The sequence below is a fragment of the Salvelinus fontinalis genome, chromosome 4 (assembly GCF_029448725.1).
Source record: "Salvelinus fontinalis isolate EN_2023a chromosome 4, ASM2944872v1, whole genome shotgun sequence".
Classification (NCBI taxonomy): Eukaryota; Metazoa; Chordata; class Actinopteri; order Salmoniformes; family Salmonidae; genus Salvelinus; species Salvelinus fontinalis.
The window spans coordinates 49911330-49930230 of record NC_074668.1 but is presented as its reverse complement, the minus strand read 5'-3'; the positions used below and the strand labels follow the sequence as shown (position 1 = coordinate 49930230).

General features: G+C 40.9%; 1 protein-coding gene across 1 annotated transcript in view; it reads right to left on the bottom strand.

The window, feature by feature from the left end:
- Window positions 1–17754, bottom strand: part of LOC129853930 (solute carrier family 12 member 2-like) — a 29139-nt gene extending 11385 nt beyond the window's left edge. The window contains exons 1-13 of the mRNA XM_055920461.1: window positions 17075–17754; window positions 13293–13424; window positions 12950–13025; window positions 12431–12526; window positions 11377–11516; window positions 11149–11259; window positions 10890–10998; window positions 10481–10608; window positions 8271–8355; window positions 7990–8141; window positions 6615–6722; window positions 4373–4496; window positions 4096–4197 (exon numbers count right to left, since the gene is read on the bottom strand). Of these exons, the coding sequence (XP_055776436.1) occupies window positions 4096–4197; window positions 4373–4496; window positions 6615–6722; window positions 7990–8141; window positions 8271–8355; window positions 10481–10608; window positions 10890–10998; window positions 11149–11259; window positions 11377–11516; window positions 12431–12526; window positions 12950–13025; window positions 13293–13424; window positions 17075–17545 (1834 nt within the window). The 5' untranslated portion in view covers window positions 17546–17754. The remainder of the gene's footprint in view (window positions 1–4095; window positions 4198–4372; window positions 4497–6614; window positions 6723–7989; window positions 8142–8270; window positions 8356–10480; window positions 10609–10889; window positions 10999–11148; window positions 11260–11376; window positions 11517–12430; window positions 12527–12949; window positions 13026–13292; window positions 13425–17074) is intronic.
- Window positions 17755–18901: the final 1147 nt, after the last annotated feature.

Here is an 18901-nt window from a genome sequence, read left to right as displayed (position 1 = left end):
ACTCACCAGCACTACGACCAGGAATATGACTTTCCCGAATTGGATCCTTTGTTCCCACCCCCCAGGGCAATTGAACTCATCCTAGAGGCTCCTTCAAGAATCCGCCGGTGGAGAAGAGGTATTCGGAGTGGCATTCTAGTCCGACTCAGGAGGCGGGCACACCATCCACCACTTCCGAGTATATTACTTGCTAATGTTCAGTCTCTAGACAATAAAGTAAACGAGCTCAGGGCGAGGATCTCCTTCCAAAGAGACATCAGGAACTGTAACATACTCTGCTTCACAGAATCATGGCTCTCTCCAGATATACTCTCCCCATCCATACAGCCAGCTGGGTTCGCAGTACATCGCGCAGACAGGAATAAAGAACTCTCTGGGAAGAAGAAGAGCGGTGGTGTATGTTTCATGATTAACCACTAATGGTGTGATTGTGATAACGTACAGAAACTCAAGTCCATTTGTTCACCCAACCTAGAATAACTCACAATCAAATGCCTACCGTATTACCTCCCAAGAGACTTCTCTTCAGTTATAGTCACAGCTGTTTATACCCCCCCCCCCCCCTCCCCTCCCCCCAAGCCGATACCACGACGGACCTCAAGGAACTACACTGGACTTTATGGAAACTGGAAACCACATATCCCGAGGCCGCATTTATTGTAGCTGGGGATTTTAACAAAGCACATTTGAGAAAAACGCTACCGAAGTTCTATCAATACATTCACTGTAGTACTCGCGCTGGGAAAACACACGACCACTTCTATTCTCTCTTCCGGGATGCCTATAAGACCCTCCCCCACCCTCCCTCCGGAAAAACAGAACACAACTCCATTTTGCTCCTCCCCTCCTATAGGCAGAAACTCAAACAGGAAGTACCTGTGCTAAGATCTATTCAAGAGCAATTGGAATCCATGGTTCAAGATTGTTTTGATCAAGCGGACTGGGATACATTCCGGGTAGCCTCGGATGATAACATTGATGTATCCACGGACACGGTGACTGAGTTCATCAGGAAGTGTATAGGGGATGTTGTTTCCACTGTGACTATTATAACCTACTCAAACCAAAAACCGTAGATAGGTGGCAGCATTCGCACTAAACTGAAAGCGTGAACCACCGCATTTAACCATGGCAAAGTGCCTGGGAAAATGGTTGAATACAAACAGTGTAGTTATTCCCTTCGTAAGGCAATCAAACAGGCAAAATGTCAGTACAGAGACAAAGTGGAGTCACAAATCAACAGCTCAGACACGAGACATATGTGGCAGGGTCTACAGACAATCACGGATTACAAAGGGAAAACCAGCCACGTATCGGACACTGATGTCTTGCTCCCATACAAGCTAAACACCTTCTTCGCCCGCTTTGATGATAACACAGTGTCATCGACCTACCCCTCTCCCAAGGACTGTGGGCTCTCCTTCTCCGTGGCCGGCGTGAGTAAGACATTTAAACGTGTTAACCCTCGCAAGGCTGCCGGCCCAGATGGCATCCCTAGCCGTGTTCTCAGAGCATGCGCAGACCAGCTGGCTGGAGTGTTTACGTACATATTCATTCTCTCCCTATCCCAGTCTGCTGTCCCCACTTGCTTCAAGATGTCCACCATTGCTCCTGTTCCTAAGAAAGCTAAGGTAACTGAACTAAATGACTATCACCCTGTAGCACTCACTTCTGTCATCATGAAGTGCTTTGAGAGGCTAGTTACAGATCATATCATCTCTACCTTATCTGACACCCTAGACCCACTTCAATTTGCTTACCACCCCAATAGATCCACAGACAATGCAATCGCCATTGCACTGCACACTGCCCTATCCCATCTGGACTAGAGGAATACCTATGTAAGAATACTGTTCATTGACTATAGCTCAGCCTTCAACACCATAGTACCCTCCAAGCTCATCATCAAGCATGGGGTCCTGGGTCTGAACCCCGTCTTGTGCAACTGGGTCCTGGACTTCCTGACGGGCCGCCCCCAGGTGGTGAGGGTAGGAAACAACCCTTCCACTTCATTGATCCTCAACACGTGGGCCCCACAAGAGTGCATACTCAGCCCCCTCCTGTACTCCCTATTCACCTGTGACTGCGTGGCCACACACGCCTCCAACTCAATCATCAAGTTTGCAGACGACACAACCATAGTAGGCCTGATTACCAAAAATGACGAGACAGTCTACAGGGAGGAGGTGAGGGCCAGGAAAATAACCTCTCCCTCAACGTCAACAAAATGAAGGAGCTGATCGCGGACTTCAGGAAAAAGCAGAGGGAGCACGCCGCTTTCCACATTGACGGGACCGAAGTGGAGTAGGTGGAAAGCTTCCAGTTCCTTGGCGTACACATTCACTGATGATCGGAAATGGGCCACCCACACAGACAGTGTGGTGAAGAAGGCGCAACAGCGTCACTTCAACCTCAAGAGGCTGACGAAATTTGTCTTGGCCCCAAAAACCCTCAAATACTTTTACAGATGCACAATTGAGAGCATTCTGTCGGGGTGTATCACTGCCTGGTATGGCAACTTCACCGCCCACAACCGCAGGGCTCTCCAGAGGGGTGTGGTCTCCCCAATGCATCATTAGAGGCACACTGCCTGCCCTCCAGGACATCTGCAGCACCCGATGTAACAGGAAGGCCAAAAAGATCATCAAGGACATCAACCACCCAAGCCACGGCCTGTTCATCCCGCTACAGTATCATCCAGAAAGCGAGGTCAGTAGAGGTGCATCAAAGCTGGGACCGAGAGATTGAAAAACAGCTTCTATCTCAAGGCCATCAGACTGTTAAAAAGCCATCACTAGCCAGCTATCACCCAGTTAATCAACCCAGAACCTTAGAGGCTGCTGCTAATATACATAGACATGGAATCACTGATCACTTTAATAATGGAACACTAGTCACTAATAATGTTTACATACTGCTTTACTCATTTCATATGTATATACTGTTTCTATTCTACTCTATTTTAGTCAATCCGACATTGCATTTTAGTGAATCCGACATATAATATTTATATATTTCTTAAATTCATTGTTTTATTTATATATTTCTTAAATTCATTATTTTACTTTTAGATTTGTGTGTATTGTTAGATATTACTGCACTGTTGGAGCTAGGAACACAAGCATTTTGCTACATCCACAGTAACATCTGCTAAATATGTGTATGTGACCAATACAATTTGATTTGATTTGAAAATATGGCCATGAATGTCTTACTCATTTTAAGGTTGAATGTTACATTAGTTTGTAAGATAGCTTTGACTTTAGGCTATTTATTTGCTGTATTACAAAAAAAATATTGAATTCTGTTTGGTTGACAACACAACCAAGTATCAACTTTTAAAGGAGCTGTTTGTACTGCTTGGATAGTTGCATCTGAGCCAGTGACTCAGTGGCGAACAGTCATTCAGGGTAGAGCCCCAACTGTTTGGACCTCCACCAGTTTAAATGTTTTTCATGTAATTCTGGCATTAATTTGTGTCTGATATCAGTTGAGCAAACAATGTAAAAATACAAAAAATATATAGTTGACAACCAACCACAATTCAATATCACTAAATATCATTACATGTTAAATAAACCAGAGCTTGAAACACATTGGTTAATTTGCTTTGTTAAACCTACCCTTTGGAATGACCTCGATAGCAACAGTGAATCTATTTGTTTGGAAGTGGAGATCACTAAACAATTATTCTCATGATAGTACATTGGTAATAATCAGTGACAAATATCATAGCAGGGCTTGATTAAAACCCAGGATGGGAAACCAAAGGGTACCTATAGATAAATGCTCCAGTAGGAGGTGCTGCCCAGCCTATTGTTTTTTTCTGATAGTGGATATAATGTTGAAGATCTGACATTGTTTTAAAGGTACAAATTCAACATATTTTACACAAGGTTTGTCTATGTTGAAATTGGGTGACCGTGATGATGTATAGCATGTTACTGTACAGGCGCTGCATTCCAATTTAGGTGTTATCAGTCAAATCTGCCATTTTCAACCCGTATATGGCTACGAGTGTAAAGGGGTATGATTAATTTGAATGAAAAGACAGTGAGTATATCGGAGAGTACATATATCAAAACCAATCCTTACCTGGAGAGTTGGCCAGAGATGCATGGAACACAGAAAAATTTATCAAGGCATATGAGGCCAGAAAGAAGTTTGAAATGATGGGAGCAATGACATTCAGCTCAGCTAAGGGGAGAAATCACAAATAAAACTATAAATAGACTGATACATGAGTGACAGGGAAAGAATGAAGTGGATCTTTTCAAGCATTTTGTACACTGTAGTATTCTGTTTGTTGGCCAGTTTGGAAACTATAATGACTTCATTATCCATAATGCTCAATAATGTACAAAAAACCTACCAATAAGAATGAAGGCCAGACCAATACAGAAGGTGAGGACATAGCCCCGTAAAGGTTCATTGTTCTTTCCATATCCCTTAGCAAAGACATGGAGGCCTGGGTAGATGTTGTCCTTGCACAAAGCCTAAACAGCCACACATACACATTGAGATACCAAATCCAAGCATATAAAGCGGGAAAGGTCTAACATCCAATTCAATTGACAGGACATACTGTATACTCGTTTTTGACATAATATTGGATATCTAAAATAATGTCTAAGGGGCGGTTTCCCGGACACAGATTAAGCTGCTTACGTGTCTTTTTGTTGAGCAAAACTTTTTGTGGAATGTCCTACGCTGCGTACAGACCCCCGCACACTCAAGGTCGTGGAGATATATAGAGTTTCCTTGTAGGCCTATTTGACGGTAATCTGTGAAGCGAGCTGTAGCCTATTGCCTGTTTCTGAGTCTTTTATTAAAGAATGTGAAACAATGTTGTGTTTATTTGCTGCTTTTCATTAAATCATGTAGCTGTTCTTTAGGCTATGGGCAGAATATCATATTTTGTAGCAGAGGCTACCGAATTTATGACAATAAACAGTTCATGATATTTGGTTGTTTCAGTTGAAAAAATACTCTTTGTCACATGACAATAGCAATAGCAACATTATGATTTTAGAGACACAAAGTACAATAGCCTCTATGATTAAAGGGATCGGAGTCCATCTACTATTGGGCTCTCACCATCATCATCATTATTTACATCATTCAAATTCACCAAATCAGTTTGTTTACAAGCCCACTAGGCTACTCATTTGTTTTCATTAAAAGTCCTGAATAGGCCTCCCGGGTGGCGCAGTGGTCTAGAGCACTGAATCGCAGTGCTAGCTGCGCCACCAGAGTCTCTGGGTTCGCGCCCAGGCTCTGTCGCAGCCGGCCGAGACCGGGAGGTCCGTGGGGCGACGCACAATTCGCATAGCGTCGTCCGGGTTAGGGAGGGTTTGGCCGGTAGGGATATCCTTGTCTCATCGCGCTCCAGCGACTCCTGTGGCGGGCCGGGCGCAGTGCGAGCTAACCGTGGGGGCGGGTACACGGTGTTTCCTCCGACACATTGGTGCGGCTGACTTCCGGGTTGGAGGCGCGCTGTGTTAAGAAGCAGTGCGGCTTGGGTGGGTTGTGCTTCGGAGGACGCATGGCTTTCGACCTTCGTCTCGAGCCCGTACGGGAGTTGTAGCGATGAGACAAGATAGTAATTACTAGCGATTGGATACCACGAAAATTGGGGAGAAAAGGGAAGAAAATTTATAAAAAAATAAAATAAAAAGTCCTGAATGATAGATAGGAAAATACCGGGTGCTTGCCTAGGCTATCTTACACAATTGCACACAATAGCCTTCAGTGTCCAATCCGACGCACAGAAACATATGAAAACATTAACTCATTACCTTGATGCTTTCTTTGTTACATATTGTAGACCCTGCAGCAAATCAAGCAGATAATCAACGTAACTGTTTTTGCATCGCATGCTATCTCACAACAGCTGTTTGTCACTTGACTGTCATTCAGAAAAATATTTCCTGGATCAGCTGATGATGGTTGACAATAACACTTGGTCCTAACTAAACAGCTGGATACCAAATGCACATCTAACAAGCAGGTGAATTAGCCTACCCATAGCCTATTGAAGAACCAAGCAAGTTAGGTGACTTTCGGTTAAAGCATTCGATTTTGCAATTGCATACATCATTTTGGATTTGTGTGCCCATATAAACTGTTTTCACGGCATGGCTCAAATTATCATTTATGAACATTTGCTAAAGCGGTGCTGCCATTAATAGCGCACCATCTCATAGACTCAGCAAGACTTTTGTCCAACTGATGCTCCATACGGGGTCAATGGGTTTATTATTGTATTCATGATTGATTCGAATGAAGCTTTCAGAACAATCACACTTTGCCTACTGGTCAATCATCTCACAGTCATCTGGACACTTTCATATGTGCAGTGCAGGTCAGTTATATTTTTGTCTCCTTTTCATATCGAAAAAAATGGTAGCTTATTGATCACAGAGCGACCAGCCAGCTGTCACATTTTTTTAAATTCGTTTTATACAATATTCTGCCAATATGAACAAATGTATATACAGTATATTCTCCATTGGCATGCTTTTAGGTCCAGGCCCAATCTGTGTCTGGGAAACCGGCCCTAAAAATGTACTCCTCGAAAATACTCGAAACTGATACTGAAGGAGGGTTCTCACCTGGAAGACTTTTGGGGCACTGACGAGGGAAGCCAGGGCGGATGACAGCGTGGCCGAGAAAATACCAGCAGTGATCAGAGGTCCAAACCCAGACACCAAACTCATGACCTAGCCAACAACAAGCCTAGACGTTACTTCACTAGTTGGCACCTTCAATGATATCAGGCAACACACACATTCTCTCACAAACTGAGATTAAGCTACAGCTATTGAAAAGATTGAAATGCAAAAACAAAGGTCATGTTATAGAGGGTACCATAGGGGTGCTAAGCCATTAGTGGTAGTGGGGAGACCTCAAGGTCAAGGTACACCTCAAGGTATAAGAGCAGGGTATAAGAGCATGTCAGAGAAAAAAAGATTAGTACTAACCATGACCAATTTGTAAAAGGCTTGCAGTGTGTATTCATAACAAAAAAACAACAACAGCAAGGTGTATTGTTCAACTCTATGTCTGCTGTGCAAACCAATCGACAAGTGCCTTTGTCAGTAATGCCATGTAAGTGCACTTGGCTTTGGTACTGGGTAACCCTGTACCACTTGCCTATGATATCAGTGTCACAAAGAGGGTGGGTGCCTACGCACAGTGGTTGCTGTCAATGGTCTCATTCAAGACCTAGAGAATGCCTTGTGACTCACAACACAAGCACTATTATCCCAGCTCCCATTGTTTACCACTAACTAACACTGCAAGCCCCTACATCTATTGTCAAAAATTAAAGCAGAAAGGAGAAAAGCGTAGTGAGGGAAATGCAGCTTCTGAACTGCCATGAGAGACAGAATAATTATTTGCTGCCCATTTTATCACTAAATTGCTCAACACTAACCCAAATCAAATTCTCAGCGCTCCACATCAAACAACTACCATGGTGTTAAAAGATCATGTAAGGTTACCCTCTCTTTTATAAGGCTCTATGCCAGGTGATTATTTTAAAGAATAATTCCTTTTGGAAAAAAGCATATCTGAAAACATCCAAGCAGAGTATTGTGCTAGACTAGAGGTCAACTTTCAGCAGAGGTAGGAGACCTGCTTCTACCAGTAGTTCGAAAGACAATCAGAATTGGGGTGGGGGTTATAATGCGTGAGACTATTTTAAAGGGGACGGTTCACCTAAATGACAAAATTACGTATTGGTTTTCTTCCTGACAGCGACCAGGTAAACAAAACCAAAGCAAGATAGGTGTCTTACCTTGTCCATAAACTGCTTACAGGGCAAGGAAACCAATATGCAGTGTTGTAGTTTGGATGAACTATCCCTTTAAGTTGTAGGCTCTCTGGCTAAACTTTGTTACATCATGTGAGGTTAGCCATTATTGGAGGTGTATGTTAATGTCAATGTTAAGATAATCCTACACATTACCCCAGGCCCAGACATACTTGGAAATCGTTCATAAGCCCAAACTTGCAGCCTCCTTCCTTACAAATCGAGAAGTCATAACCAAGTGTGCAGGCAGCATCCGTGCAGTTCAAGTCACTGACACTGGAGGTATCATTGTGATCGCCAGTGGCGTCTCTAAGGATACAAGATCCTGTAAGAAAGGATAAGAATATTAACTTGAATCTTCAATTAACTAATTGTGGAATTTTTTATTAATTTTAAACAGTGTACTCGTCTTGCTACTGTAACTTCATGTTAATTTTATAAAGAGAAAGATTACCAGTAGAAACAGTCACTGCCACATAAGTAATTCCAGTTATAAGGATGGCCAAAAGAGTGCCCTTTGGAATGGCTGACTGAGGATCCTAGGGGGACAGAACAACATATTTCTCAATGTTTTGTTGTGAATACATTAAAAACGCATGACAGTTTTTGCTCTATATTGAAAGTGCTCCATCATAAAAACTTCACTGCTGACATGCACCCTTTCTAGGGATTATATTAACAGTGGACTAATGAACAAAATGCTAAAATTTTGTTTTCGAGTGTACAATAGTATTCCTTTAAAGGCCCAGTGAAGTCAAAAATGTGATTTTCCTGTGTTTCATATATATTACCACACTATGGAGGTTGAAATAATACTGTGAAATTGTGAAAATAATGATAATGCCCTTTTAGTGTAAGAGCTGTTTAAAAAGACCGCCTGAAATTTTTGCCTGTTTTGGTGTGATGGAGTTTTGGCCTGCCTGGTGACATCACCAGGCGGTAAATTAGTTATTTGACCAATAAGAAAGAGAGTTACCAACCTCTGCCAATAACAGTGAGTTTTCAGTTTCCTCCTCCCCACTCAGACCTAGGGTTGAGTGTACTTTAAAGTACTACCTAAGTCGTTTTTTGGGGTAGCTGTACTTTTACTTCACTACATTCCTAAAAAAAATCATGTACTTTTTACTCCATACATTTTCCCTGACACCCAAAAGTACTTGTTACATTTTGAATTCTTAGCAGGACAGGACATTTTTTCCATTCACACACTTATCAAGAGAACATCCCTGGACATCTCTACTGCCTCTGATCTGGCGGACTCACTAAACACAAATGCTTCATTTGTAAATTATGTCTGAGTGTTGGAGTGTGCCCCTGGCTATCCGTAAAAAAAATTAAAACAAGAAAAAGGTGCAGTCTGGTTTGCTTAATATAAGGATTTTAAAATGATTTATACTTTTACTTTTACTTTTGATACTTAGGTACATTTTACCAATTTTATTTACTTTTACTTTCAAAAAAAGATATACTCAAGTATATTTAAAACCAAATACTTTTAGACTTTTACTCAAGTAGTATTTTACTGGGTGACTTTCACTTTTACTTTAGTCATTTTCTTTTAACGTATTTTACATTTACTCAAGCATGACAATTGGGTACTTTTTCCACCACTGAGTTGCAAAGCTACCGGTAATTTATCAATGTTACCAGAATCTTCAGTAATTTTGGTAATTAAGGGAAAATATATGGCAATCTATTGTAACTTTGGTAATTTATACTGGAATAACTTAAAACAAATGTATTCATATATAGCACAGGTGTCAAACTCATTCCACGGAGGGCCGAGTGTCTGCGGGTTTTCGCTCCTCCCTTGTACTTGATTGATGAATTAACATCACTAATTAGTTAGGAACTCCCCACACCTGGTTGTCTAGGGCTTTATTGAAAGGAAAAACCAAAAACCTGCAGACACTAGGCCCTCCGTGGAATGAGTTTGCCACCCCTGATATATAGTATTCTTTTTTTATATGTCTGTGTCCATATTGTCCATGAGTTTCTAGTAGACAGACCATTTGGTCCAAGAGAAAATAGCATAATTAATAAAAAAACATCTAAACAACAATTTTCAATTACTGTACCTCCGCAACTCATCCAACTATTTACTTTCCCCACAACTGCCACCACAACTGCCACCAAAAAATGTACAAGAAAAACATTGGCATAAATATAAAGGATATTAAATGCTGAAACCCTCATATGAAACACCAATAGTATTCACTAAGTTGATGGTTTATATATAGGATAATGTTTTAAAGCTTTGCCATTCTATTTTTTATATTCAAATCATCTTATTTAATTATTTCATATATTTTACATGTGATAAGTCCAGAGAGAGGGCCAGAGATAATTGCAGACACGTGATAAGTTTAATCAAGGTTCAAGTTTAAAAAATAAAAAATAATCTACCCAAAAAGGGTCACTAGAAGTATTTTGATAGATAAAATCCTTGAAATATACCAAAATTCCGGGAGCTTACTGGTAAAGTTTCCAGTAAAATACCCTCCCTTTGAGACCCTACTCAGACCACTCACAGACAGTCTTTGCAAAATTCTTGGTTGAGAAATTGCTATCTGCTAAGAAGCTATTTTTGTTTATTTTTGACCGTTTTAATTGAACACAATCACAATCACTGCATTGGACCTTTGAGAGAAGCCAATGTCTTACTGTAAGGTCTCCTGAGATGTTGGCACCTGCCAGGATGCCTGTTGCAGCCGGAAAGAAAATGGCAAACATGGAAAAGAACGTCTCGCCGTCTCGGAAATCCGGTCCCATGTTCTCCATCATGATAGCCGCTTCGGATGAAAAAGAACACAACGTGAGAATTTCATCTTGATTCAATGGGGGCAGTCGTAAGCCATTAAATATAATGCTAGCCTGTGTGCCAGTCTGTTTCTGCACTCTTGCCAACTCCTTATGGAATTGTCCTGCCAAATATGTTTTCCTTGAAAATTACAATTAGGTAGGCAGAAGCACAAACAGATCTGAGATTAGATGAATGAAATGCATGTTCAACAGAAGGAGAATTACAATTTGGGATATGGAAATGAGTGCATAGTTGAACTATCAGACAAACCTTTGTAGCCAAAGAAGCCTTTGGGCTCTTTTGACTCCATGGTGATGACGGTTCCGATGAAATAGTTGAAGATGGCGGCCAAAAGAATGATCAACAACACAATCTGGGCCTGGAAGGGAAAGTTGGGTCATGAGTGGTACAGAGTTTCAACACGTTTATCTGCCAGAAGTTCCATAAAGTCACTACGGCAAGAGTCTAAAGTAAAGCAAGGTTTCCTTGTGTAACTATGTGTGACAGTGCATTGCTCTGTGGGTCTTACCTTCGCCTCCCACTCCATCCCTGCCACTGAGATGCCCAGAAGCAGGATGACAGTGAGGGTGCCCACTATACGGACGTCATTGAGTTCATCTGTCATCAGGGCATCTACATCCTGTCAATCAGGAAACAATCACCCAGGACTGTTACTGTTGTTGCTATGTAAAATGTCAACATGGCACACAGCGATCCAATCAACGTTCACTATACAGGCATATCAAATGTTCCTTACATTAAGCATCTCAACGACAGTTTCAGCAAAGCCCACAACATACATGGCCACAGCCACAGCATTAGCAAAGGCGAAGATGAGACCAATGGAGCCGCCAAATTCAGGGCCCAAACTCCTTGATATGAGGTAATATGCTCCACCTAAGATAAGATGAAGAATTACAGACAGGTTAGACCAGAAACACACTAGGGTTAGACCAGAATCACAATTCAAGCGTGTTAATGCTCAGCACACTATAACTGACTTTAAAGGTAATTTCCGATTGAGCTGACATTTTCTGCGTTTATTGTGAGTGTGAGCTCCGCAAATGCAGGAACATTGCCTTTAAAATCCACAGTGTCGACAGCCAGGGGCGTCTGGCACCACAAAAATCTAAGGGGGCACAAATATGTAAGGATGGCTGGGGGGTGGTCTGATACAGCTTTTTCCTGCAATCTAGAGCCATAATCATTATGATTAGTTCTATATAAAAAATAAAAAAATAAATCTGCATATCTAAGCATACCTCTTGAGCTGTTTGTATCCTTCTGATAGTAATTCTTTACAAAAATGTACTAAATATGCTTCTCTGCTTCTCACATCTCTGAGGAAATCCGGGTAAAAGATTGAAAGGAATGTGAGTCTTTTTCAGTATGTTTAATTGCTTGCTTTTCTAGAAAAAGAAAGTCCACCAACCTTGCCCGCTACTTTAACTTGATGGATAGGCTGAAATGCTTTTGGTAACTAGTTATGAGGTTGGGAGATTGGGAGCCTATCTGGGTTAGCTAAAGGCAACTTCATAAAATTGATAGGAGGCTAGTAGTATTATGGAAAAAAATTATATATTTTTTAACACGACAAATCTGAGGGGGCACACGCCCTTCTGCACGGGCATGACGCTTCTGTCGACAGTGCTCTACGGATTTAATCCCGGCATCATGAAGGATCCCAATGACTTTACCAAATGAATACTCCTTAAAATCTTTTCTAATACCTCATTTATATAATTCTGCCACGGGATCCTAATGCATTGTTAATATATTAGCATTTCATCAGGAATAAAGCTTTCCCTTACCTCCTCGCACAAACCCATTGGTTGCTATGGCTGAGGTGGAGAGTCCAGTGATGGTGGTTACAACTGTTGCCATCAGAATAATAACACATGTCAGACCTGTTAAAAAAGATAAGCAAATTATCTTTTAGTAGATAACTTTCTCATCATGCTTCCAGGTAAAATTGATTGTGACAAAGGTCTGTAGGAATTTGTTTTACCTGACCTGGAAAAACTCTGGGCCCTAGTTATAGACCATGTTACTAGGCCCACTTGGTCAAAAAGCATAATAATAATATACCTTCAAGTATATAATTTTATGATAACAAACTTTACAACAAGGGGTGCGTTTATTTTGTGTCACCTGGTGCCCCAGGTGGGTGGAGCTTTCACTTTAAGACCAATGGAATGGTCTAAAATGAACAAACCCTGAAAGGGGTTTTGGTGATGCAAAACTAACACGCCCAATGCTCAAGCAATACTATGACGTTTGAATCCTTAAATATTTTGGTCTTGATTGAACATGAGTCATCACCTACGTACCAATGCCTGCCTGCCCCACGATCCACGACATGCGAATAAAGAGCATCACACCCCAGATGTTCAACATGCAACGTATCTGAAAACACAGACACACAGGTGACAACATTCATGTTACCGACACATACTTCTATAGTGGGGGGAAACCATTAATTTGAAAGCTTGTTTTAAGATTTGTGTTGGATGTCTTTGATGGATTTACATTGATGTGCAATTCAATGATTCATCACAGAGCAATAAGGAGAACATGGTAGAGTTTGAATAGTTCTAAAATAAAAAAAACGTGATGTTTAAGCCAGAGACAACAAAATGTTTAGATCCCAGACCCAGTTCTGGTCACACTAACCAGGACACCTTTGACCCAGCCAAACTTGATGGTTCCTCCCTTTGCTTGTTCCTTTGTTCCTTCTTTGGCTGCAGCCTCCTCAGCAAGAGTAGACTCCTCCCCAATAGGAAAGCCATCCTCATCCAATGGCTCCTGAAAAATACCACACATAACAAATGCTGACAACCTATGATCATCTTAAAGGCAACGTTTCTGAGTCTGCGTTCGCTGCATATGTGACCCGATTTATGAAACTAGAGCCGTTTGAAGGTCTAAAATATTTTTGGGATCAAAATGCGTTTTTTTGGCAGAAATGCCTTCTTGAACATGTGAACTTTCATGTGCCTTCATAACAAACTTGTATGCCATCTGTAAATACGAACATAATTGTTAAATTACAAGCCTTGTTGGTTAAGCCACAGAAAAAGTTTGCAACCTTCCCACTAGCCATAATTGGCTAAGATATTGAGTGGCCTGGACATGCCGAGAAATTAGTTCAGATTGATCTGCCATAGAAGGCTTCTGTCTATTATTTTGAGCTCATCAGTCTGTGTTGGTAATCCTGTCGAACGCGGCTTTAAAACATTTTTTTATTGTGTAGTGGACCTGCATAAGTGTTGCTCTCCACTTTCTGGAGGATCAAGTTTTGAAATCAATGGAATTAGAGTATGATAGTTAAATAGATGGAGAAAACACCTGTCTCCAGATTACATCTTCAAACTAACGGCAACCGTGATATGGCATTCTTGACAGGGAGATGCGTCCATCATGCATGATGATGTATACACGTAAGATAGTCTAGCGTTAGCTAGCTACATTTTCAGATATTACACGTTTCAAATTTGGGGTCACTTAGAAATGCCCTTGTTTTTGAAAGAAAATCACATTTTCTGTCCATTAAAATAAACATAAAATGTATCAGAAATACAGTGTAGACGTTGTTAATGTTGTAAATGACCATTGTAGCTGGAAACTGCAGATTTTTTTAATGGAATATCTACATATGCGTACAGAAGCCCATTATCAGCAACCATAACTCCTGTGTTCCAATGCCACGTTGTGTTAGCTAATCCAAGTTGATCATTTTAAAGGCTAATTGATCATGAGAAAACCTTTGTAGACGCCTATGTAGATATTCCATTAAAAATCTGCCATTTCCCGCTACAATAGTCATTTACAATACAACATTAACAATGTCTACACCTCATTTCTGATCAATTTTATGTTATTTTAATGGACAAAAAATGAGCTTTTCTTTCAAGAACAAGGACATTTCTAAGTGACCGCAAACTTTTGAACGGTAGTGTATATACTGTATGTTTTTGGAATGCTTCTTCAAATCGTCGCAGGGAACGGAGGGTGGATTGGGGCGGTTTGATCTGGTCTCCTTGCCTCAACCTTAATTTAATAGTCTAAAAATTGGTATAGCAATTATAGTTTGCCCCTTTAAAGTACAATTCAGTTCCATTTGTGCAATACAATGCAATATTCAAATTCAACTTCCGCACTAATATCACTCCATATCAAGCTTGGGAAGTTTTTGTTTCCTCTGCAAATGGAAATGGAACCTTTGACATGCAGGTATGCATGTACAGTTGAAGTCGGAAGTTTACATAGACCTTAGCCAAATACATTTAAACTCAGTTTTTCACAATTTCTGACATTTAATCCTTGTAAAAATTCCTTGTCTTAGGTCAGTTAGGATCACCACTTTATTTTAAGATTGTGAAATGTCAGAATAATAGTAGAGAGAATGATTTATTTCAGCTTTTACTTCTTTCATCACATTCCCAGTGGGTCAGAAGTTTACATACACTCAATTAGTATTTGGAAGCATTGCCTTTAAATTGTTTAACTTGGGTCAAATATTTTGGGTAGCCTTCCACAAGCTTCCCACAATAAGTTGGGTGAATTTTGGTCCATTCCTCCTGACAGAGGTGGTGTAAGCTTTAACTTCCTGACTGATGTAATGAGATGTTGCTTCAATATATCCACATAAATCCCTGTCTCATGATGCCATCTATTTTGTGAAGTGCACCAGTCCCTCCTGCAGCAAAGCACCCCCACAACATGATGCTGCCACCCCCGTGCTTCACGGTTGGGATGGTGTTCTTCGGCTTGCAAGCCTCCCCCTTTTTCCTCCAAACATAACGATGGTCATTATGGCCAAACAATTCTATTTTTGTTTCATCAGACCAGAGGACATTTCTCCAAAAAGTACAATCTTTGTCCCCATGTGCAGTTGCAAACCGTAGTCTGTCTTTTTTTATGGTGTTTTTGGAGCAGTGGCTTCTTCCTTGCTGAGTGGCCTTTCAGGTTATGTCGATATAGGTCTCGTTTTACTGTGGATATAGATACTTTTGTACCTGTTTTCTCCAGCATCTTCACAAGGTCCTTTGCTGTTGTTCTGAGATTGATTTGCACTTTTCGCACCCAAGTACGTTCATCTCTAGGAGACAGAACGCGTCTCCTTCCTGAGTGGTATGACGGCTGCGTGGTCCCTTGGTGTTTATGCTTGCGCACTATAGTTTGTACAGATGATCGTGGTACCTTCAGATGTTTGGAAATTGCTCCCAAGGATGAACCAGACTTGTGGAGGTCTAAAAAATGTTTTCTGAGGTCTTGGCTGATTTCTTTTGATTTTCCCATGTTGTCAAGCAAAGAGGCACTGGGTTTGAAGGTAGGCCTTGAAAAAAACATTGTTGGAAAAATTACTTGTGTCATTCACAAAGTAGATATCCTAACCGACTTGCCAAAACTACAGTTTGTTAACAAGACATTTGAGGAGTGGTTGAAAAACGAGTTTTAATGACTCCAACCTAAGTGTATGTAAACTTCCGACTTCTACTGTATACATCAACATTGTGTAATATTTAGAATATTAAATATAGAAGGCCTAGAACCTGTGGTTTGAATAGATGTTACAATATTTCGGCCTGTGGGCTGGACTGATGTATCTACTCTGTCCTCCATTACTAGTGACCTGCCCCCATGAGAGGCATGTGAGTGATCCAACAGGATAGCGTGGCTATAAAGTGTTAGAGACCAGAGACTGGGACACTGGACCATTGAGTACAGGGAAGGGAGAGAGAACCACGGCAGCATTGTTTGTTGGTGGCTGCAAAGGCTGTCAGTTGCCAAGAGTAGCCGGTGATCAGGGTTTGGGCATGGTCAGAGAGAGCATTGTCTGAGCAAAATGTGTGGGTCATGCCCCTGATGTCACGCTGTCCATTCAAAGGACTGCAAAGGAGAAGAAATGTCCCTGTGGAAGGGAATGCTGTGATTGTGACAGACGAGGTCACTTCAGCTTAGCATAGACACATTACACTGGCAGTTGTGATACAGCATCGATGGACTGGCCATAGGGCGTTCTGGCAATTTTTTTGTGTGTGTCTAAATGTATATTTTTTTGGTGCAGAATGACTATTATTTGGGTAATAACGAGGGGCCTCATGGAAAACAATGGGCCAGTGTGTTATAAATGCACAGGTTGATTTTAGGTCCCAGTCTGTTCCTGTGGTACAGTGTCACTAAGGCTGAATGGAAGGATGAACAATAGATTTACATACAGTGCTTTCAGAAAGTATTGATACCCCTTGACCTATTCCATATTTTGTTGTGTTACACCTTGAACTCATCATTTTTCTCACCCATCTACACAAAATACCCCCGTGTTTTTAGACTTTTTTATACACTTGCCACCAATATAGGCTATCTCGAGGCGTGCGCTATCAATCCCCACCTGTCTGGTAAATAGCGATGTAGTGGCGCGTCAAAACAGAAGGTGGTAGCGGGTTACATACCTTGTCAAGCTCATCGTGTAGCTCCGAAAGAGTTGGCCGTATCAACTTATCTCCAAGAGGCGCTTCTGTTTGTCGGTAGAAATCGATGTTTGGGACAGCATCAATTGTGTTATGGCCAAATGTTCGCATATAATACGTATTTGAGTGGGTATCTGAAATGTTAGTATGACCGCTTGCGGACGAACGATGGCTGCCCGTGCTCCTGACAGTGTCACCATTCTGAGCCACATCAGATGCGTCCGTCCCTATTCCACCTGAATCAAGAAACTTGACTACGCTAAATCTCCCTTTGGACTCCTCTCCACCTGCCGACCCCTTACTGCCAGCCATACCCGTAGTTCCATCAGTCCCTCCTGACGTGCGCTCTCCAGATGTGACGGGTCCTAACTCCGTTACCTCTGTCACCTGAAACCTGCTTTGCCCTGAACCCGCTGTCTTGAGAGCTGGTTTCTGACCTGAAGGTGATGACATGTCCACTGAGTAGTATAATCTGTATAATCAGATGTATTGCAGAAAATTGTTTTAAATAGGACCATTTAAATTCCTTCCTTCAGCAACGTATGCATCAGTACTCAAGCTGCGCCGTGTGCATCTATCTACCCAATCCACGCTCTCCTGTTCTGGACCCCAACAGTGATGCCTTGAGTGTGGGTCGAATGTTCTGAGAAATTAGCAACTCTGAGTACGTCACTCGCCAACACAAGGTCTAGAGGTCGCAGGGCAGCGTCAGGGAGCAAACAGGCAAATTTGTCCATGCGCTTTTCGTGTGCGCTTTTCAACCGCAGACACCCCACTAAGATTATTAGCTTTGAATGTAAGTGAAATTAATATTTTACTGTCCTGTATAGTTGTTCATTCACAGAACTCTAAAGTCAGGCAACTATTAAACTATTGATTTCAAAGAGAAAACAAGTGCTACATTGTAAACCTTACTATAACTCCCTAACTCATTAAATAATGAGTAGTCGTGGCTACTCAAACATCTCCAACTGTCTGTAGAAATCAAATCATATAAGTGGTACTCACTCAGATGTCAATAAAAAATGTTAGCACTTAATTTTTTGTGAGGAATGTTAACAAATATAACTATAACTTTATTTATCTTTGTTCTGCTAATCTAAAATTATAACATTTTTGCAAGTTAGGATTATTTAATAGTTTAAAGTCAATTTAACATTTATTCAAAAAGTTGTTCTTACTTAATTCTATTGTTTTGCGTCTTTATCATTATAAGTAAAGTATTAGTTCGACACATTAATATTTGAGTAAAACACACTTGATTTATTTTTGTTGTGCTGATACGCAAATTATGAATACTTAATAATGTTATGTTCTTGCAACAACTTCCCTCGTTTTAATAGAGGACTGTGGGTAAATACATTTTTTTGACTTTATGATACTTTTACTCAATGTTGTATGCATGTTTGAAGAAAGATAACTATATTTCTAAAATAGTATTAAACAGTTTGTTGCGCTATGAGGTGTAATGGATCATGATGAACGGATATCAAAACCGTTGGAAAAGTTGATGTTCAATAATGAGAGTGGCTTGTCTATGAAAAAAAATGTGCACCACTTTTAATGACAGAGGATATTGCAGGATCCTACAATGCTTACAGCTCTACCTCCAATTACTGCTTGAGGAGTGAGCACTGTGCTCAACAATGCCTGCAAGGTGAGTTCAAATTACAAATCGTCAAATACATAAAACAATGTTAAACTTTAAGACACGGCCACTGAAAAATACTAATCACAAATGCTTACTTGACTTCTTCACAAATTTACAATACTTGAAGAAAATTAGTAATGAAGGTTAATAATTTAAAT